General features: G+C 32.3%; 1 protein-coding gene across 1 annotated transcript; it reads left to right on the top strand.

Moving 5' to 3' along the window:
• Positions 1-7263: 7263 nt before the first annotated feature.
• Positions 7264-23671, top strand: LOC128214374 (heparan sulfate glucosamine 3-O-sulfotransferase 2-like). The gene is made up of 3 exons (XM_052920801.1): positions 7264-7773; positions 23217-23319; positions 23646-23671. The coding sequence occupies exons 1-3, from the start codon at positions 7264-7266 to the stop codon at positions 23669-23671; spliced, it is 639 nt and encodes a 212-aa protein (XP_052776761.1).
• The last annotated feature ends 270 nt before the right edge of the window (positions 23672-23941 follow it).

Raw genomic sequence — 23941 nt, 5'->3', positions numbered from 1 at the left:
CGTGTTGTATTTGTTTCCATTAATTAAGGAAGCGTAGTACAATGTAAAATTTATTTGCAAAGATAAATGTTTGCAAAGTAATATATTTTGTAAATAAAAAAACAGAAACAAGACGAAAAAGAAAAATATGTATATTGTTGTTTACAGCTGTAACTTCTCGTAATTTAGCGTTGCCGTTGTAATCTTAAAAAATAACTGGAAAATATATTGACAACAGAAAGTATTTTATTATATTTAAATGAGGTTTCCTTCTAAACACAGTTTTCTTACAAGGGCCGTATTTTATATGTTGCCATCGACATTCATAGTTATCAGCACAACGTTCTGGTGATAATCGTGCTCTCGAGCATTTCGCAATATATTCTAAGAAGATGCATTATTTTCCCAAAGCAAGAACAACACAACAACATGATTCTGTACAGTTTCAATCATTGAGACTATTTTGTTCAAAAGAAGCCTAGTAGAAAAGAGGGCATTTTAAAGAGAAATTAATTTTGAAAAGATTGTGCATAACAAAATTACCCGATTGTTACCGATTTCCCGACCAACCCCTTTCCCACAAAACCATTGTTATTTTATTGGCATCTAGATATTCTTCTAATCGTTACTTTTTTCTTCTTTCGGGTTCACTTATCCGAATTTTTTTCGATTCGGATAGTCGTCTAAATGTATTGTTACTTTCCAGAGAGCGCTCTATATAACATTTATATAGACCAAGTGGCGCTATTTGGAGTATGATTATGACTTTCCAAAACAACAATACCTTAAAATTAATCCTACATACGAATCCTTTTATATTTCTTACACTCAATACCTGATAAAAAGTGTCGGTATCTACGGACACGTTTCGAGCACCTGATTTTATAGAAACCAAGAGCAGGATACGTAACTTCTGAAATGAGACGAACAATATGAATGTCCGAGAACTACTGCTGTTCTTGTAAAGAACTGTGTTTTTGGAACAAACGAAAGCTTCAATGAATCACACTTCAAACAATTTAAATTTCAATAACAGATCATTATTAGCTACACGCCTGAGCAATAAGCTGCTAAACGAGGTCATGAGGAGGGTTCACAAGGCATTAATTATCGGAGTGAAACCTATGGAATCGGAGCTCAATTGGAACGCTCAAAACAACATCTGCTTATAAGACCCCTGGTCAAACCCTCACTTCTCTGACATAAACAACAACTTCGGAATCGACTGGTACAAATTATGTCCTTTCATTACTTGCCTTTGGTCAATAAATTCCTACAATCTTAAACGATGCACTCGCTATGATATTCTTTGATAATAGTTATACAATGGAAAATACAGAGACAGACCGATTAGTCAAACAATAAACGAAGAAGCGGTTGCTTGATTGATATTCTCACCGTTGCTCCTGTGTAATCAATTGTTTAAGAAAATGTGTAAATAATTGAGTAATGAGCAGTAAAATAAATTGTCACTATCTTCAAAGTGACAAATGAATCGGTATTTAAGTGGAAAATATAGCTGTAACACAATTCAAATTCCTGTCATGATATGTGTCTTAAAGAGATTATGCAACGATTTGTCGCTGAAAAACACAATTACACCTTTCTTCTTCTTCTTTTCTTATTATCAGTGAACTTTTACAAAGCATGATAGAATGCTTGACAAAATTAAGTTCAAATAATAAAAGATCTCCCGTCCTGTTTGCAATGTCAATATGACACATAATATTCAATGTATAACAATATTTGTTTTGCTCTGCAGACCCTTAGTTGAATTCATATAGATGAAAAAATGGTCGCAGTGTTCTTGCCACCACAACAAGAAATTGGAATGGCATATTTTCATTCTTTTAAAATATTAAAGTATAGCAAGGATTGTTCGATGTATTCGATGGCGAAATGAGAACAACAGGGACCAACCCAGTAATCAAATGCCATACTAACAACATGAATGTTCTAAAACTCAACTTTTGAATGTCCTCTTAAAGCACGACCTTGATTGTTAAGAAAATAAGTTACACCCGCCATCAGCTTAATTTCACTTAATGATCTTTAGTTGTTTATTAAATATGTGATGGTATGAAAATAACGTTGTACGTAGTATTGAACTATATACTATATATTATAGCATACGTGACGGCTGAGAGATTGCATATAGTGTGTACTGTCAGGTACAAAGAGAGTATTCAAAATCATGTCATTCAGTTCAATGATGCAGGCAACACATGATCAGGAGATAACCATGAAGAAGACTTAATTGTGTTCGTGTCTCCAGATGTGCCGGCAAAAATGTGCAATACGTCTTGCAATGTCAAAGTTGTTGTATTTATCTGTGACCTCGTCATAATAGCAATATCACTCATGCACTTAGTTAATGTGAGTTGAAATCTAACAGAGAGTTCTACGTAGGGTTGGTAACATCAATATATCAATACATCAAACTGAAATTCTCATTTTAGTGTTTGCTTTACAAGATTTGCTTTCCATCCTAATTTGTGTATCGATGAAAGAAATCGATAAATTAAAATGATATATAAGATATTCTTTATTCCGTTATTTGAACCACTTTGTAATGCCATATGCATTTTTATTATTGTTTTGTTGTCAATTTGTCAATATGTCTTGCGATAATATCTTCCGTCGGAGCATTAATCAATTTGGATAAGCTGCTCCTATGCAAAGCTCTGATGGACTGTGCCAATGCATTCTTTGTCTTGAACTGTAGTATCTGAATGTCTAAACCAGGTTCTTTATGGCTTACACAAATATTCATAATTTATTTTTTAATTTACTATGGAAAAACAGGAGGAACAAAATCAATCATATAATGTAATTTATGTTGAAGCACAATCGAATCCAACATCTGCATGTATCGCCTTTTTTTAAATTCCGTTTGAAAAGAAAATGATGCGATGATATTCAGTAAGGATCAAAACTTTTCAAAGTAAAGTATTGATAGTAATTACTTTCCTTTAAATCGTGACGTCATATTTATTTTGAATACATCCTGATGTAATGTCATGTCCATGGAGTCACAAGTGAAAAAAATTGATATAATAACGTGTTTAGAGACGTTTTAGGATAATCAATATATTTTTCTTCAGTTTATAAAGCATTGTTAAATTGAACATGTGTTTTTTTTTAAAAACAGAGGTGGAGGGTGTGTTCAAATGGAAACAGTTTGTACCGTGAGGAGAATTTAATTATACTAAGAATTATATGTACATCGTTATTTCAAAAACACATCTTGCTCCACCCCTGACTGAAATACCATCCATGAACAATGGCTGTTTCCCTGTATCGAATATCATGAACTATTCATAAATTGGATATGAATAAATTCATGAACAGTTTATGATCGATTCATGATTTGTGTTTGAACTTAAAATGAGTCTTTTTTCATTCAGGAAAGAGTTCATAAATACTTGTTAATTAACAAGTAAGAGTTAATGAACACAAAATGTAATGAATTTCATGACCCAGTCAGAGTTCATGAACACATGGTTCATGAAGTTCATAAACCAAACACAGTTCATGAACCACACATTTTCCGTGACCATAATTAATGAACCAGACATACTTTATATACACCCTAATTCATAGCCAATCCATGTTAAGATGGTCCCTTGACATAGATCTAGAGAGGATTGGTGTTTCAGTGACAAAGTATGTTGTCCAATTACGAGCAGTGTAAAAGTTGTAAACATGGCCCACGCAATGACTAGAGCGATGATGACCTTCATTTTCGCCGATGCAACGTCCTCCTAAAGAAACCTAATGCTTTCGCACTCACGTCTAGACTCATCTTCCCATCCATGTCAGTGATGAGTAAGACTGCAAATCAATCAAATTACAACAGCATGTACAATGTGAGGGACATTTATGGTCTTGTACAACCTAGCTATTTGGATTTTCATCTATAAGAACCACGAACATATTTAACAACCAAACAATACATCCACAGAAAAATAAACATGCAATACAAGTTATAAGATTAAATTGAAACTCAAACAATACTGGTAACACATACCTTTTACATGATGTGTACAGCTTACATTACAACAATAAAAACAAAACTGTCTGCCTTATGAGACACAAACAACAATGCCATTTTCACAACTTCAAATTATAATAGATTACAGAACTCTGATTTAAAAAGCCAGCAATGTTATAGTACATATTAGTTGAAAGTTACAGAACCGTTATATAATTATCTAGTTCAGTTCCAGAATTGTTCTGATTTGTTTGTCTGAGTTTAGCAAGGGTCATCAGTATGTAAAGCATCTGGTTTATAAAAATCTAGAACAAAGTTTAAGGTGAATAACTATTTATGCACCCTTCTAGGTGTAACCCCTAGGGTTCAGATGAACTTTTTATAAAGACGTTCATGATTAGTTCATGTATGATCAATATTCTTTAATAATGTATTAGCTATTCCAAAAATTCATGAATTGTCACAAAAAAATCATGGATTGTAACGAATATGTTATTCATGAATAATCCATTAACTGCAATCATGAACATTTGATCGATTTAAAATAACTTTAATTTCATGAAATGAAAATTCATCAACTTTTCTTAAAAGTTCGTAGTCATGAACATATTCTTAACTGATTTGGTAGCTAACGCATTTTTTATTGTCGATGTGTCAAATTGTTCTTTAAAAGCGTTCTTGAACACTAATTCACATTCAATAAAGACCTTTAGAACATTGGTTTTCCAATATGACAAACAGATATCGTTCTTTGTAAAAGGTAATATTCTAGACGTCTGCAATACAACCAATAGGGTGGTCATGTCTTTAAAGTACCAATAAGTGTTGTTGATTATTCTCACCCACCCCGATGAACCGAATGTCTTCAGAGAGATGGCCGATTTTCATTGTTTTGAGATATCAAAAGCCGTTGAATGCAATCCAGTTGCTAACAAGGTTTTTACAATTTCCTTAAAAGATTCAGTAAAACGTCGTTTGTTCTGCAAAAGGCCTTACTTCAAAGAGGAATCAATCATCATTGAAACGAAATACATGTTTTTTTGAGAACCTTTGACTATTTGCATGAAAAACAACACAGAGTATACGTACTTTTAATAATCGCAGCTCTACACTCATTGTAAAAGTAAAACAATTATTTAGAACATTTTAAATTTGGCGATGAACCCTCTCATTCCTTTGATGTAAATGTATAAAAACAACATGCACGATCCCGACAGTTAAGACAAATAACAATGAGCTTACTTGATGGAGCCAAAGCAAACAAAAATTAACGAGACACACAACATTACAAGACAACTGACTATTAGAATATCGTCTTCAATAATTGGTCGAGTAACCGCCAGGTAAAAGTCAGTAAAATAGCACACTGGATACTGAACACTGCTAACGTGATTATTTTTGTATGTTACAAAATCGTTCTTCAAGCAAAATTAATTCTGAAGTTATTTCCGAGAATCCGATAGTCCACCCACATTTTTTTTTCGAAGACATTACGTAGCAATAGAAAACTCGCTTGACCCGATGCTTGTTAATGAGAGGGGGAGGAAACACTTTTACACTGTCGATGAATAGTATCTTTAAAACAAACTTAATTTGATGTACAAGTAAATGTTTAGATAATATTTCAAAAGCAAGGGACAGGGGACGGAATGTATTATCGAATGGTTAGACAATTAACTTCTAAAAACGATCCGTTAAATAATATAGATCGTTTTCAGGAATGCAAACAAAACTGAAATAAACATTAAGTGAGTTCACACCATCTCCATAACGGTCTGTTGAAACAGTATAGTGTTTCATTAATTAGCTCACGCCTTTATTGGACATGATAGATTAATAATCAGTTGTTAATGTACAGTATTATTTGCTACCGTTGGTCCAAAATTGTTTATTCATCATATATCGATGTTTTTAGAGTTTTGCAATTATTAACAAGTCAACTCATTTAGTTCATTGGCGATAAATGAACAATGAACATAAATGTTTTACTACAATGTGCTTTTAACTTATTTTAACGTGCATGGTAATCATCACAAATCTATCGAACACAAACGTTCATCTAATCAGAAATAACATTGTCTTACAATCATAACGAGCTAAAGGGTTTTCCTTTTACTACCCGATATCCTACAGGTGTCTCGCCAATACAGAACGACACATAATTTGAGATAAGGTGTCGCATGGCCGATGTCCAATACTGCTGCAGCGTTTGAATAGTAAATGCCACTTGCCTAGCCAACAGCTTAATCGACAATTGTTTCCAAGAAAATAAATGCGTTTACATTCAAGAGCTGTGGTGTAACGATCTTAAATGATTCCTTCTTGTAAAATGGATTTGTAATTGTGGACTTACTTTTATTGAAGACACGGGAATATTAATCTGGATTTGGTATTTCCAGATATGGTAATTCGTGGAAAAGTGAATATATTTTACATATGTATGTTGTTGTTTTTTACGTGGATATTGCTGTTAGATACCACGACAAACACAGTTAACGATACTTCGATGTTCACAGAAATCACGAGCCCATGTCGGAGGCAACGTTTTCTATCTCGTAGAGAACTCTGTTTGACAGAACCAACAACTTCAATGGATCGTACAAAAAAAAAAACTGAATTTTAATCACATACCACTTTTAGTTGAAAACTTGAGTAGTAAGCCCCTTGACAAACATATTAGAAGGCTTCCTAGGGTGATAATTATTGGCGTGAAAAAGTGTGGGACCAGAGCTTTATTGGAATACCTGAAACTTCACCCTTTAATAAAAGCCCCTGGCCCCGAGCCTCGCTTCTTTGACAGAAACTACCATCGTGGACTTGACTGGTACAGGTAGAACCCTTTAATTGGTTTGTATGTATGTTAATATTACTCTTATAGTACTACTATATACACAATAAGACATAGTTAATAGCTACACGAAAAGTGGCATTTTCTGTAAATAGCTAAAATATTTGCATTGAAATTTTTATTAATAGTTGAAACATGATTGTATTTAAATAGATTCAATATGCTATATAATGAAAAATATATTTAGAATGGGTTTAAAATGCATAGAGATTAATTCGATTTTTTCGCAAATGATCACTGCCGCTAGTAATGTATCTTGCATTCTTTCTTTGTAAATCCAAGGCTAAGTGTGATTATGTAATAATCGAGTAATACAAAGTATCGAGCTGTCAACAAAGATATTAGAGTAAACGCTCCGTAAGTGTAGTTTTTTTGCGGCGTGTACTATCAATAGATTCAAGAAGTGATTCTATGCATTCGAATGCTGTATTTCAGATCAATGATGCCAGCAACGAAGGAACACGAGATCACCATGGAGAAAACTCCCAGGTACTTCGTGTCTCCAGACGTACCAGAAAGGATTTACAACATGTCTCTAAATACTAAACTTGTTATAGTTGTTCGTGATCCAGTTATAAGAGCACTGTCTGATTTCACTCAGGCAGTTAGTAAACATGAGGTGGAATCTAATATGATCTTCCGTAGGAGGGTTTTACGTAGAGATGGTGACATCAATTTACACTCGTCAATCGTTCAAACGGGGATTTACGTTCGCTACGTCACAAATTGGTTGAAGTATTTTGGAAGTAGCAACATCCACATCGTCAGTGGTGAGGAGCTTATAACAAATCCTCTAGCTGTGTTAGAGACTGTGCAAGACTTTATTGGTGTTGAAAGAGAAATAGATGGGAACCTTATATTTTTTAACAAAACGCGTGGATTTCCGTGTATAAGGATATTAAAACGAAAGAGGACATCAAAGTGTTTCGGCAAAACTAAAGGAAGAAACCACGTACAAACTGATTCAACAACACTTAAACGTCTGTACGACTTTTATAGTCCCTATAATCAGTATTTGTTTAAAGTAATAAACAAGACGTTCAAATGGAATATCATACAAAGAGAACAGTAATCAGAAGTGAAGTGTTTATTGAATGCTTGTTTGTCACTAATCCTGGTGTTAAAAGAATCATAGTGGAAGGAATCACATATTTTCTATAATTACTAATTACATTTGTGTAATCTAGATTTATTTTAATGCACAAACGTATTTATATTTCTGCTGAGTATTTTATACAATAGTTTTTGTCATTGAGAATTTTCTATATAACGTGTTTTGTATAAAAGAAACGTTGAATTGGAAATTTATAAATATTTTACTGCCTTGTCGCAGTTTTGAGAAAAAATAAGAAGTCGCTCACTCAAACAAAACTTGATGTAAGCATCGTAGCTATCATATCACACCATACGAAAAATCCAGTACAAATCAGCAACATATCTGAAATCCTGTTAATTAGAAACCTTCTGAAAAGATTGCAAATATCTCTAGAAGATTTACGTTATGGCTCAAGTGGTATTAAAGTGGGATTGTCTTTTCAGTCAGAAAACGTGCGTGGAATATTTGATAGAGAAAAACTGACATCTGCAGCCGATTCAAGGTCAATTTTCGAGATGTTATTGCAATGAGGCAGAAATCGAATTCGTTTGTGTTCAGTGTTTCAGCAAATAATATGTTATAAACACATAATATTGTCAGCATTTCGCTGTGTTGTTTAACGGAATTATTCTCTATTAAATGGATTTGCACATACAATTGTTTCGCCAGAAACAGGTACATTTATTCCGTGATCTTTTAGTCTTTATGTTATCATTGTTATGATATAAAGTCAAATACCTCTTCTACTTATAAATTTTCAACACTAAGTAAGTTGATATATCCTTAATGTTCCTTAATTATTTTTTTTTAATAATCTTCCTGTATTGGTTTAAATATGACATTTTAGAATAAATTTATGTTCACTTCACCCTCATTTTTTGTTAAATATATTTTATACTAGAGTTACATAAACAGCTTTATACTGCTATTTGGAGAATGCTATCGGTATGTTGTCAATATAATACGCGATTACATTTTCCGTCGGATCATTGATCAGTCTGAATAAATCTGCTCATATTAGCTCCCGTGGACTATGTCAGTGCATTCATTGCCTTGAACAATATGTTCCGGATCATATGCAAAGCTCCCGTGGACTGTGTCAGTGCATTCATTGCCTTGAACAATATGTTCCGGATCATATGCAAAGATCCCGTGGCCTGTGTCAGTGCATTCATTGCCTTGAACAATATGTTCCGGATCATATGCAAAGCTCCCGTGGACTGTGTCAGTGCATTCATTGCCTTGAACAATATGTTCCGGATATCTAAACCGGGCTCAATCAGGCAGGCATGCACAAATATTCGCAGTTTATTTCTAATTGACAACGATATAACAGCGTTGAACAAAATCAATACTTAAACAGAATTCCCATTGAAGCATTATCGAATCTCTATCCGGCGCAAATTTGCATTAATCATATATTTATTCTTAGTTTGTAAATACAAAATGAACCCGGGGTGGGTCCGATTGACGAGACATACATGTAGAAAGACATATGGCGTATTTGTATCCATCACAAAGATTGCAATTTGATTATTGATGTGAGTAAGATAGTATATTCAATACTATATATTTACACGAATCGTTATATTGCACATTATGTTGAAACAGTGCTCAAAAGTTTCAACAATGAACACACAACTACTAAACCACTGTTGCTCAAAACAATTGGAATGGAACATTGGCGTTACAGGAATATTAAATTCATAATTAGTCTTGCTAACTTACAGACCATAAACATAAATGGAAGAATCGGTCAGGTAGGAGAGTGATGTTTTGTCTATGTTTAAACTTGTTATGTAATTCCTCTATCTTTGATTTCCAACTTTGAACATATTCTAGATAACCCAACCGTTGTCATTTGATTCTGAATAAAACATTGGAAACACTTGTCAATAATTTATTTTTCATACAAAAACGGTTATGAACTTGCTCATTTATTCCTTTGTTATGGTTTGGCTTGGTCATCACTAAATCTAGACAGTTTTAAGATTTTAAGATATTAAGAAATTCTTTACAAATGTGATAACACATACAATTTTATGACTGTGCACATTCTACTGATACGTTTGATATGCGTTCTCTGAAACAACGAGTCTTGTAAATGCTATCAATGAAACACATTTGCTTACTTTATTGGTTGAGCCGTTGTATTCGATATGTAAACCTTGGGACAAATGTGCCTTACGGCATTTTTAACTTGTTAAGCCTCAGTAGAATCGTGTTCCATTGAACTCAAATTTAACTATAAAATCTAAGGTAATGATCCAATCATTTATCGATGGAACTATTTGATGCGTGTGTGTTCTGTGTGTTGTATTTGTACATATGCATATGGTGCATGTGGTGTTTCTATGTGTGTGTCTCGTTTTGGCCCTTGCTTTATGGCTATAAGCAGAGATAACATTTATTTGGTGTTTCCATATAGCTTTCAATGCATTTTGATTGTTGCAATAGCTAACTGTAATGGATATGTTTAGAAAATTATTGGATGCAATTTATGTGTATTTAAATTCTTTGATCTCGATAGTCGCTTTTCTACAATGAATAAGCAATGTAAGTGAATATTATCGATAAACGACCCTTGGTATTGAGTGGATATAATACCAATCTCTAAAATGTTGACAACCAACATCAGTTCCTTCAACGTTCAGGACATTGAAGTATGGTTGGTTTTATTTTAGTTGCAATCAGATGACATACACTCAAATAACGCGCAATCACTTTGTATATTTGTCGCAATATTTATCTTATACTAAGATATAATGCCATGTTACGTAAATTCAGAAAAGATAATTCTAAAACAAATACGTTGAAACCGTCCTTAAATGGGGTTGTCTTTATCAGTTTTAAAGAAATTGCAACTAAGGCAATTTATGCTGATGTTATGAAAACTAGGAAATCATCAATTTAAATCATATCTTGCAGCTTTAGGACCTTAAGAAGGTAAAGCTTTAATGGAAATTTCTGTAAAGCATTGATTTGGCTATATCTGCTGTCACAAAAAAATCGAAAATACACGATGAATATTTGTACATGCTTGATTGAAGCCGGTTTAGATATCCGGAAAATGTTGTTCTAGACAAAGTATGCATTGACACAGTCCAGAGGTGATTGCATATGGGCACATTTACCCGGAATGATCAATGTTTGGCTGAATTTGAATTTACGGGTAATTGATGAAAACGTTTTTGTTCATCTGTTCTTCGTATGTGATTTGTTTGTGAGCGTAAGAGAAATATGTATGTCTTAGTGTTGACAAAGGAGAGCAATACAATATGATTGAACTTAACTTTATATAGCAGTGTTCTATTTTAACATGTTGATATTATAACACTGAATGTTCAAACCCATCAGGAAATACATCCCGGAAGCCAAAGGCAAACGCTTACTGAAATGACATTAAAGCCAAAACATTTTAACAACATTACTACGAATTGGTTGACTTTAAAATATCTGTAACTATTACTACAATGAATCAGTGAATCAGACAAAACGATGCGGTTTTAATATCTTTGGAGCACAATGTTAAGCTCCCAAGTACACATCAGTATTGAGTTATCAGTCTTCTATCATAACAGGATTTTAGATCCGTAGATTGGAATTATGGATTGTTACATTCAATCTCGGTTAACGATCGTTATAGAAAGATGAAGTATTTGTCATTTTTAAAACCCCTTTACGAATTAATTCTTTAACGATAACAAAAGTTAATATTTAATAAAACACAATGATTGCAAGAATCAACCACAAATTGTAATGAGGAAAGACTATTTCTTTTTTGTGCAGACTTTTAAATTTGCACAAACCAATATTTATTTTCACCGCTTGAGGCTAATGGCTTTCCGATTGGTGATATGGATGACACTTTTAAAATAAGTGATGGTCTTCAAATAAAAATAACTTTTGTAACCATTATCAAGATCACCTTGGTTATATGAATCATTTAGCGTTAAAGGTATGGAATTAAATTATAATTTTATATTATATCATAAGAATTAAAAATATATTGTTTATAAATTAAGTGATTGATTTCATTTACATTTAGTATAAACATGTTTTTTTGTGTTATTTTATTCATGAAATTCAGAATCATATCGTAGCTTTACATCGGTCATTAATCCATGCAGTTCACACTCACTGTGTGTCCATTCATGTTATTCATTTTGATTATTCTTGCAATTTGTACTAACACATTGTCTGCCATTACTGTTTGCGTATGGTGTTATTCTCAGGACTTCGTTTAAATTTATATTTATTTTCTTTTAGACAATCCTTAAAACACCCGTTTCTAAACTTGTTTAATGGCGGACGGGAGATAATTAAAAGGGAGTAACTAATTCCTTGAAACACTTTCATAATTAAAACTTTGATTGATTATATTTGTAAAGTCTTTTTGTAAGTGTTACAAAGGGACGCCCCGATCCCTGGTAGCACATATATTATATAAGAATAAAAACAACTTTATTGGAGTAGACACGCGCTCGTAAATCGGTAATACAAAGCTTATTAGCAATGTAATTTTGTACCTAAGAGACGGTGACTTTCAAACGCTTGTAGAACGGGTTCGAACATTTCAACGTAACGTCAAAAATGGTCACAAACTCGAGAAATCTTTCAAGGAAATTACCTTTTGCAATTAATGTATTTTTTTAACTGCAGGATTTATAATTTAACATATAAATTGGAACAGAAACGTGCGTTCCCGCGGGTATTCTAAATTTAAAAGGTTGCGAAATATTACTTAAAAAGATACGTGTATATGTGGACTTTTTAGTGCACCACGGGATCCACGCATGCGTACATTGTAGAACGACACATACGATAGCACAAGAAAGGTGATATATGCAAGTGTCTGTGATCATACAAGTCCACGTTTAAAATTATATTTTGCATACGACTTTTGTACATAACTGCAACATTTACATTTACCTGTAGCTTTAAAATTCCAAGTTCACGTTCACGTCGTGCCTCTCAACTGCTGTACTGTATATTCGATCGTCAATGATAAGTGCGACATTTAGTAAACGATGTGTTTGTGACACCGTTACAGCAATTAGTTCCCAGTGATAGGTTAATGTATACAGAAAATCACTGGCGGCAGTGGGTTTCTTTGATGTGTCAAAAAGGTATATGTTTAGTAACTGTTTAATCTGAGAAAGGTTTCCAATTATTTTTGATAAGGCCATAACAAATTGATCATTTGTTCTACGGATTTTGCCAAAAAAAAGTAGGAGCGAGCGAGTGAAAAAAAACACTTTTTTTAATATAAGGCAAATCAGAGGCGAGCGCAAAGCGAAAATTAAAAAATAAAATAAAAAATGTATATTTCTTACCAACATTATCATACAATTAGGTAAAGAAATGCTTTTGTATTACAAAAAAGGTTCTCATTTATAAATGAAAAGGTTTTGATTGTATCACATAAAAATCTGTCTCAATATATATCAAATGGCAATAAGATCCAACGCTTTACTATTAACTTTCATTGCATCAGCAACTTGGATATTGTTGTGAAGACATTCCTCACAGTAACGTGCAGTTATTCGAAGAACAAAGAGAACAACTATTGTATTCATTCCGTACTAATCTAATTTACTAAAAAAAAAACAACATTTCAGACAAGTAAGAGTAAATCATTATTTGAGAATTTCTAAATATTTGGTCAGGTGTAAATTTGAACCTCTTGAAAGACATGATAAAATTGTAGTGACATTGACATGGCAGAAATTCGAAAATGTAAATAACACAGAGAACATTTCTGAAAAAAATACACTGTAGAATTAATTGTGAGACAATATAATTGAAGAAGTATCAATCAAATCTGCAAATGTGGCACTGATCATTATATTAAGTGCAGGTGGTGTAGTAAAGATGTTCCGTTTCAAGACCTCGCCTTGACCACGAACCTATGGTTTATAGGTCCGTGCCTTGAAAATGAATAACATGACAGCCTCCATAGCGTCAATGCCTGTAAGAAACAGGCCACTTCAATAACAGGCCACTTTTAATAACAGGCAACTTTACATCATACATCAATGTCATTGATAATTTTAAAGTGGCACCTTTCTTCAAAATCAATACATACACATGTATAACAAACATCAATTTTGACTGATAAAACTTCTTACTAAATAATACATTTATTGAAAATATTAATTACTATTAACAAGATTGTAACCGTGTATTTAATAGGAGAAACAGAAAAAATATTAAATGATTGGTGAATGCAAAAAGATTTACTTTGGTCTACTATAGTCTCATAAGGTAGAAAGTCTGTGTTTTATGCTCATTTCTTTCAAATTAAACTCGGTATCCTTCATAAGTACCATTGTTTTCGACATTTATTCATCCTTTTTTGAATATTAAAACAATATCATAAATTGTAGTATATTTTAATTGGGAGTAAAAGTGCATGTTTAATATTTTCAAACAATGGAAAATGTGCTATGAGTTCCTAGCACGTACACAAATTTTCTTTTTGGGTGACAAAAAAAGAGGAGGCATTTTATTTGTTCGTATGAACCCCAAAAAGAGTCTCAAGAGCAAAATAAACCTTTTTTTACTTTGAAGGTTATGCGGCAAATTGATAATTTACGCAGATAGAACGATGTGATGGAAACACTTATACTGTTTGAAGTTGCTTTTGCCAAGCATTCAATCGTGGTTTGTAAGAGTTAACTGATAAACAGACAAACAAACTAACGAAGAGTGTTGCTCGTAAGTGCACCTTCAGGCCCATAACTTGTGGTGTTGATTCCCTGGTGATATGACCTATACTTGAATATAAAAGTGCAATTAATTGGATAATCTCTTTAAGAAAAGCATCATGACAGGTATTTGAATGCTGGTAGTGATTCTAGTCATAAGAGAGTAAGAGACTTTTATTCCGCGAAAGCATATTCTAGAGCTTTCAATACAATTATCTTTCAGCTATATCTGTTACCATTTAAATACCGATTCGTTTGTTCCTTTAAAGGCTTTAAAGATTGTGGCAATAGGTTGTATTCGTTCAGGGTAGTAATTAGTAAGGCATGTACAAACTTTTTTAAAATGATTTATTTTACAGGAAAAACGATGTGAGTTCAAATATTGTTTCGCAATTCGGGTTTTCTTTGTAGTTTCCATTGTACTACTAGTGTAATAGGAATTTCATAGCGAGTGCATCGTTACAGCAGAGAAGTCGTCCGCAGGGGTTGATAGACTTGTTCATATAGAAGGAGTGAGGCTCTGACCAGGGGTATATTATAAATGGGTGAAGTGTTGAGTCTTTGAATAAAGCTATGGTTCCAAACTTTTTTACTCTGATAATTATTACCACAGGAATTCTCCTGATGGCTTTATTTCGCGGATATCTGCACTGGCTTTAAGCTAATAATGGTCTGTTATAGAAATTTAATTTGTGTGTGGTTTGATTCATTGAAGCTTTCGTTGGTTCCGACAAATACAGTTCCGTTCGACACAGCACATGTTGCCTTCGATACGAACTAATGAATTCTTTGTTTCATTGTGTTTGCTGTGTTATTTTAAAACAAATATCCACGTTAGTGAAACAGAAATACGGTACATATATTCACTTTTCGACGAAATACTATAGAAAAGACAAATCTAGAAAGATTTGTCCGTGATTGCATTAAATTATCTAGACCCTAATAAAGAAGAAAAATTTACAAGACGAATGTTTTTTAGATCTCATTAATTCATGGAATATCATACGCTTCCACAATTATTTTCTAGGAAACAATTGTCGATGAAACTATTGGCGAGGCAATTGGTAAACGCTGTTCAAACGAAGGCATCAGTATTGGACATCGGCAACCTCGACACCTCGTCTCCATTGATGTGTCGCTCTGTGTTGTCAAAACACCTGTAGAATATCGGTTGGAATAATACCATTAATTAATCTTCATTCTTTAAAAAAAAAAGTTGACATTTTTGTTATATGGACTTAATAGTTTAATCCTTATTTCCATGGTCGTTTTAAGAAGTAAATATGTAATACAAGTTCTCTATCATTAAAATAAATTATACAGTTTCAGGCGGTAACCAAAATAAAATTTGCAGCTGCTATGCGGTAATCCCATTATTCTTATCTGATGAGTGTTTGATCTCTTGTAGGTGTATTTGTGTATAGGGTGTTTTATATGATTGTGTCCTTTGGGTCCTTGCCTCATGCCCCTAAACAAGGTTTATTTTAAAACGTTTGACTACTTATCTCGTCCCTGTAGTCTTCATTGTATAATGCATACATTTAAAATATTAAAATTTGATTATACTTGTGTTTTGGTGGTGTTATAAGAGGCCCTTATGTATTATAGAAAGTGATGCTGTCAATTCAATTTCTGTAACCAACAATTTAAACGTCACTTATTGTCTACAACAAAACACGCTAAGGCTATTTCATGTCTGTGAGACTGTTGGTTTTACACAATATTGGTTTGTATGGTCTTTGGCTGAGCAGCAGAAACAGTCATGTAAAGGGAAATAGACACCAGATGTTCTAAAAATGGGCAAATAAAGTACTTTTACAAAACAAAATTTATGTGAAAACCTACAGAAACAAGCTCAGTAGCCAAAACATGAACCCCGTTTTATGGAACAGGGTAAACGCCAAAGACATAGAACACAAACGAAAATCACAAACAAGAAACGTTTTACACAATATTGGTTTGTATGGTCTTTGGCTGAGCAGCAGAAACAGTCATGTAAAGGGAAATAGACACCAGATGTTCTAAAAATGGGCAAATAAAGTACTTTTACAAAACAAAATTTATGTGAAAACCTACAGAAACAAGCTCAGTAGCCAAAACATGAACCCCGTTTTATGGAACAGGGTAAACGCCAAAGACATCACAAACAAAAATCGTGCAACAGCACAACACCTCAACAAACAACACAAGCTTAGAATTGACAATACGAGCTAGTGGGTGGCCGATAAAGCATCAGTTTACATGGTTAAAAGAATAAACGCAACAATCATGTTCCTGTGTCATCTGAATTTCTCCGTTTAAAAAAGCGCATTATGGTTCACCAGGGTTAATCGTACCAGTTTATGAATACAGATTAAGAAATCGACGCTTTTTCTAAACTACCCCAGTAAATTTCTATTTGGACAAATCCGCAAGAACTACGAAAGATGCATGTGTCGTAAGCGATGAGACACAGCAGTAAGTATGATTTAATGCGTTGTACTTAACGATGTCAATCTTATGTAAGATTTTGACAATTTTTATCATTTCTTTCAATTGAATCAACTTCATAACTCTAGTCCATTTAGAGAACGATGTCCAGCTGGAGGTAACGATTTCCGATGTATGACACTTTGGGTGCCTAATCTTACAGTCAAGCAATAAAGAGGCTCTTTGAAATACATCAAGATATATTCTGTACTGTTAAAAACAAACTTTACAGTAAGTGCACTTCTTGTTCACTATCAGTTCACCATCAGTGCACTTCGTAGTGCACTAGGGTAAGACAAGGGTAAGACCAGGGAATAACTAAATGCAGACAAGGGGCTGACCAGATAAAGCTTCTTCAGTTATTCAGTCTATCATAAAAGCTATCTTTACAGTGAAACTTAGAATTATGTGTGTAGTTTTAACAGATGTTTTAATGTTAATTAATATATAGAGAATGTTCAAAATCAATTTGGACCTTTCATGTAAATAATATAGATTTATCAAATTAAACAGCTTATGTTGTTTTATAAAAAAAATTGTCAAACAAAGATATATAAATGTTTTTTGTTTTCTTTATAAATATATAGGTATAATGATATAATTTTAGTTCTGGGTTAAAGTGTTTCATCTTCAAACACTTATTGAACATAACGATGAAAGGAATTCATGAGCCTTTATTTAAAGTATAACAATAAGTTTCACAAGGTGATATTTAGAAGTTGTTGGTTATTTAAAATAGTTAATCATCAAAGTTTACGCCTTATTGTTCCAAGCTCAAACTGTGAAATTATTGTGCCATTGTTGATTTATTCAAAGGATATATAAACAATGATTTTCTTCCATCTATTCTGAAACTTTCAATTTTATGTTTATTCTTGTTTAACAAATGTGTTCGGATTTAAGGTGACAGCCTGACAGCAATCATTATCAAATAAGTACACCATTAATTATTATAGTATATTTTCTATATTGTAACCCAGATTTTTTAATTGCATTTCTAATTTGAAACACATAATAGATAAAGATATATTTTAGAGGATTTGTATAATTGGTTCTGCTGCTTCATTATTAAATGGAATACTATCCATCGAAGGCTAATTTAAGCCTTCTTTAAGTGCCCCCCATAGTATTCAATTCTGTGTATTGATCTTTATCTTTATTGCCTCCTGCTTACTATCAAATCTCAGATCTGTCAGTGTTTGACCTATCGTTTCATTTTGATAACTTGTTAAATCATATTAAAAGCATTATTACGATGCTTTAGAGTAAGAATAAGAGTAATGTTAGATATTATTTATAATATCCCATTAATATGATTTATATTAAACAACATAAATGAAATGAAACTCTTTTTACTTTATTTGTTTACTATCTACTTCCCATCAGTCAAATTAATACATTGGCTATGCATATATTGTTTATACAAGAATTGGTTGTGTATTAATGAGACAATGCTATTTTCTACTCTAAATGGTGTCAACTCTAAATGGCCCCGAGCCAATAAACAAATACACAGGAAATTGGCCCCTGCAATGACACTAATGCAATAAACAAGGGATTCACAGCAGAGAATTAACATGACAATCATTCCTCAAACTAGGCCTTTGAAGGAAACTCAATACATTTTTTACGAATTTTGTTTTGGAAAAGAGATGTAAACAAATATGTTTTTTTTATAAAAGATGGAAAATAGTTTATATTAATTATATTGTGTGTTGCAACTGCATTATAAAATAAAAATACTATTTCTTAAGGACACTTTTCATCACTTGTTAATCAAATTGTTAAGAGTAGAGATATTCAATATTTACAATGCATATCACGTATTTTAATATCAAATAGCAAGTTAAATAGGAACTCATATTCATTGTAATGCCTGGTTAATGGTTGGATGCATAGGATAATTTCTTCTTTTGCCATTTTGAATGATATCACAGCAGGGTTCCTGATATTTCATGTGTATTGTTTATTGGCTCTGACCTATTGTGGCTAACAATGTTACAATGGGTAATCTCATTACAAAAGTATGAATAAGCATTTTATCATTTTGCTGATATTCAATTAATTTTAATGCCTGGTTAGTGGGCCATTTGGTAGGATAATTCCCTGTTGTGCTCTTTTTATAGATAATGATAAATAGATACATTCAGTATCAAATGCTCAAACTAGGCTTTTAAGATGTTTATTTATGAAAAGTAATGAAATAAATCGTGAATATAGTTACGTAACATTTATACAGGATAGTTACAGACAATTGCAATATCATTTAGATTAGTATTTATCAACTTTTTGATGAAGTGCATATGAAAAAGCTGTTTCTGAAAAAAAAACTGAGTAACTATTTAAATATTATTCTAATTAAGGTGAGGTCTTTTTTCAACCGCATGCATTTTTTCTTCTTTTAAATCACAATTACTTTTTATCATAAACCATGATTTTTAATTCACAGTTTGAATATATAATAGTCCTGTTCACTTATAAACGTAGGATTCCGAATTATAATTTTGTAATCACTAATTGACTTTAATTAAATGTCTGAATTACCAAAAAAACATAATTGTTTGGATGTTATAATAGTAGCACAATTATATTTATAACACTCCTTTTAAAATATTGGCTTACAAATAAATTTATTGAATTTATTTAAGAAATGTTTTATTCTTATTTCATCTACATTTGAATTAAAAATTGACAAATATGATCAGTAAATGACGGGTCCCCTTGTCTTTAGTTACTGGCCCATAAAATGATTTACATCATAAAGTCATGAATACATACAGTATACTAAACTATTTAATCACAAGTTAAACAATGAACTGGTAGAGGAAATGATCTTATCAGTGAATTTAAATCAATATAGTAAGGCCAATCTGAGTGGACCAGAAAATTCAATACTGGCTTATCAAATAAACTATAGACTACGTTAGTTTATCAATAGTGCACATCTCGTTCACTAATAGTGTACTCCAAGTGCACAAGAGTGTAAAGTTTGGTCTGAACAGTACTGTATAGTTAGAAACTTCATCACTGCACTTATCTTAAATGGTCTGATTACTTGTCCTGGAAACATGACTGAAGAGTTATGCAATTATGAGCTTAATGATTTTATCGGAAAAAGAATAGTTGCTTATAGAATTTAAACCAACACACGATTTATGCAAATTTATTAAATAAAATGTCTGCACTCAAAATATCATCTAGTTATACCAATAACTAATTAACCTAAACAGGTTAAGGGGAAGGCATTTTTTTAGCTTCATATACACTAAATTTTATCTAAAAATCGCATACTTTTTTAAATAATGGAACTTCGTCACGCAATTAGAAAAAAAATATTTGTGACACTACCACATGTCGCTCTGACCAAATGAATTGTTTTATTCATTTATTCATAAAACCATCGTTTTCTGTGAACTATGTTTGTTTTGAGTTATAAATACATTAAGTGTTTTAATAAAAGACACTTTTTTAATCATTTTATCCGTCTGAGATATTTTCCTTGAAACCTGCAACAAAAGAGAATACGTACAGTCATTTAGATTTATAAACAGACACACAGACAGACAAATCATGAGACGTTTAGTGGACAGTTATCACTGAATGTTGATGGTACACTTCTTTAAATTCTCAGGCGAACTAATAAAGAAACATATGCAGATATATCGTATTGAAATTAATATAAAAATATTTTATCAATATAAAACATGTGCATTTCCTTTGTATTATCTAATTTAATTCATTTTCATTATTGTATTAATAGAAAGTATCTTCCCAATCTTGGACATTCTCGTTATATATTTGAAAAACAATACATATTAAGTGGTATATTATAGTTAATACAATTTTCTCCTTTACATGATATCTATTTGTGTTCACATATTCATCAGACAAACCTAAAGAAATTCTAGAGACTAACATGACATGAAAATAAATTAATATTTTGTCTATGTTTAACTTGCGTGGTCTACTATGTGTCAATATGAGAAGGCGTTTTTGTTAGGTATAAACGGGATATTGCGATAGATCACAAATTAACAGACATACGAAAGCGTCTTGAAAATTATCTAAGCGATGTTAAGGAATTATTTTAGAAATTTGTTGTAAACTCTGAAAACAGTTTAGTGATTTCGCTGTTAAATAAAGTATGTGCAATAATAATACCATACTATTTAGTATTACTATCTCTTCTAAAATCAATAAAAGTCATGTAAAGTGTAAAACTTTTTTACTTTTTACTCGTTTGTTTATTTTCAAATGAAAAAAGTGGTATTGCCATAGCCTTTGTTTCGTCGTCGTCGCCGGCGTCGTCATAAATCTTTAACCTTTATCTTGGTCATAACTCTTAAAACGTTCTAAAGATAGTCAAGGAAATTTGAAACACATGTTGCTTAACACAAAAGTCATATATAGAGCAAGGCACATAACTCAGACTTCAATGTCGAGATATGTCCGTGTTCGACAAAACAGACACGGGTTTGCGTTCTCTTCTCTGTACTCATGCTATTGCAGCATCATTTGGTTAAATCAAAAAGGTATGTAACCTATCCCGTTGTCATGCTGCAAGTGTAAAAAAATATCTTTTTTTACAATTTCAACAGTTGTTTGAGATTAATACATATGTTTAATTTAGAAATTAGTATTGTTTATATGTTATTGCACATAAACTTGTAATTACTTACTAAACGCATTAAGTAGGTGTTAAAATGTGAAACATTATTAATATAAGCCTCTATAACCTTCCTGTCATCATTTAATATCCCATTTTAACCTATCGACCATCTGCTGCAAGCTTTGTGAAATAGCCGAAAGTGCTCCGATTGACTTGAAATCCTTGTAATATGATGGAAGACTACGGTCCGATGCAGCTTCTTGTGTCTTTGAGGTGGCATTCATTATTAAGTTTGTTATAAAATGTGTTGTTTTTTTCCGGTCGGAACGAATATGGAATATTTTATTGAAATTTGAATTGCGTTTTATTCATTCTGTGTTTAATAATGAGGTGATTTTTACCTGAACTACCATTTATAAATGTATTAAAAGGTAAACACATTTCAATGTACTGCTTTTCGATGCAATGTCATGCTTTATTTACTGTTCATTGCACACAGGTGACATATCAATTTTTCATTTTCACTTCTGGTAAAGAGATTGGTTCCCCAGTATGAAAATGACGTTGCATTCACTATGCGAAGTTATTTTTTAAATGAAGTCACAAAATGACAATTCGATAAAACAAAGTCTCTTAGGCCACACCAAATTGTTCATCAGATTTCCCGCACCTATTTCTTCAGAAAAGCAAAAAAAATTTTTTTTATATTTTAATCGCTTGCCATCTAAAAAAAATATTTTAATTTTTTTTACGAGCGCTAATTTGTTTAGTAGAATGTAGCATTATAACCGCGTTTTTCGATCGTAACAATTATTAAAGCACCGACTCAATCATGCAGCCGCTCTTATTAGAGTCAATGAATGATATAGAGCCGGATACAGGCGTCTAGATGATCGAGACTTATTGACAAAACGAAAACATTGCACTTCCTGATTCTTGAAAATTACGTCAACAAATGACAATTCTACCACCATTTAAAGTTTGATTAAATTTTGGACAATGTGTTTGTGTAATTTGGCTCACGCTAATAGTAAACGTTTATATACTGGGCAAGAAGTGCTGAATTTTATCGTGAATGACAGTGATTATCCAAAGTTTGAATTTGGTTCGGACATGTTTGACGGGAATTCGGATGACCGTTACAGTGAAAAGACAGTTTCCAATCGTTCATCTATACCTACAACACATGTCCGGGTAAAAACTTTGGGTGTGTATTTTAACTACTTTATTGTTTTGCTGTTAATTAAGCAAATATGATGTATTTTTGTATTATTTGTTTCTTTCAAAAATAATTATACATTTAATGATTTATGCATGTTTGTTTTTATTTTGCTAAAGATCAGAGTATAGTGTTTATTTAATTCATATGCAATGCATGTACAGTAATAGAAAAAGAACGTTTGGCCAAAAAACACCACATTTCTTGTGTTATCATCAAACTGTTTCAGTAATGCATACTATATTATACTACAATGAACATTTATTTATAATATTGCTTATTAAAATTTCAGATTCCTCCGACGCAGCTGATCATGAAATTTCTGTCCCGATGTGGCAACAAGGGCGTGCTTGTGGTGGAGGCCTTGGTCGCCGATGAGTCAATGTTCGTGGACAGTAGGATGACGCTAAAAATCAACCTGACTGACATTCATATGTGCTTCATGCAATCCCATGAGTTTTACCATTCACACAAAAACATCAAACAAGCCAGATTGTGTATATTTTGTAAATTAGCCAAAAAAGATAAACAAAATGGTGTCAGACTTTGCGATTTGAAAAAGGTATTAATCACACTTTGTGTTGCGAATAAATGTTTGTAGATTTTTTAGATGTTCATGTGTATATTTAAACTATATATGGAAAACATTCATGTGTTAAATATTTATGCTGATTGGTTTTTGTCTATGAAAAAATATTGCATATTCTTGTATTTTCTTCAGCTGAAATGGTTAACAATACGGTGTAGGTTTTTTGTAAATTCTATTGCAGAACATAAATGGCTACCAAGGCCAATCGTGTAGTCAAAGCAAGAGTGATAGCTGTAGTTTATATTTGACTGCAAATGCTTATATTCTTTTTGTATGTAATTTTTCAAGTCACCTTGTCTAGTCATTTCTATGGCATGAGATATGACAATGTATTTTAATAGAGAATTATTTTTAACCAAGTTTTACTAAGGAAAAGTGGAAAACCTAGTTAATATATTTGGAAATGCCATTGGGCAGGCAGGTGGCCG

Source organism: Mya arenaria, chromosome 2, assembly GCF_026914265.1.
Source record: "Mya arenaria isolate MELC-2E11 chromosome 2, ASM2691426v1".
Classification (NCBI taxonomy): Eukaryota; Metazoa; Mollusca; class Bivalvia; order Myida; family Myidae; genus Mya; species Mya arenaria.
The sequence above is the reverse complement of the archived record's forward strand: the minus strand, read 5'-3'. Positions and strand labels throughout refer to the sequence as shown.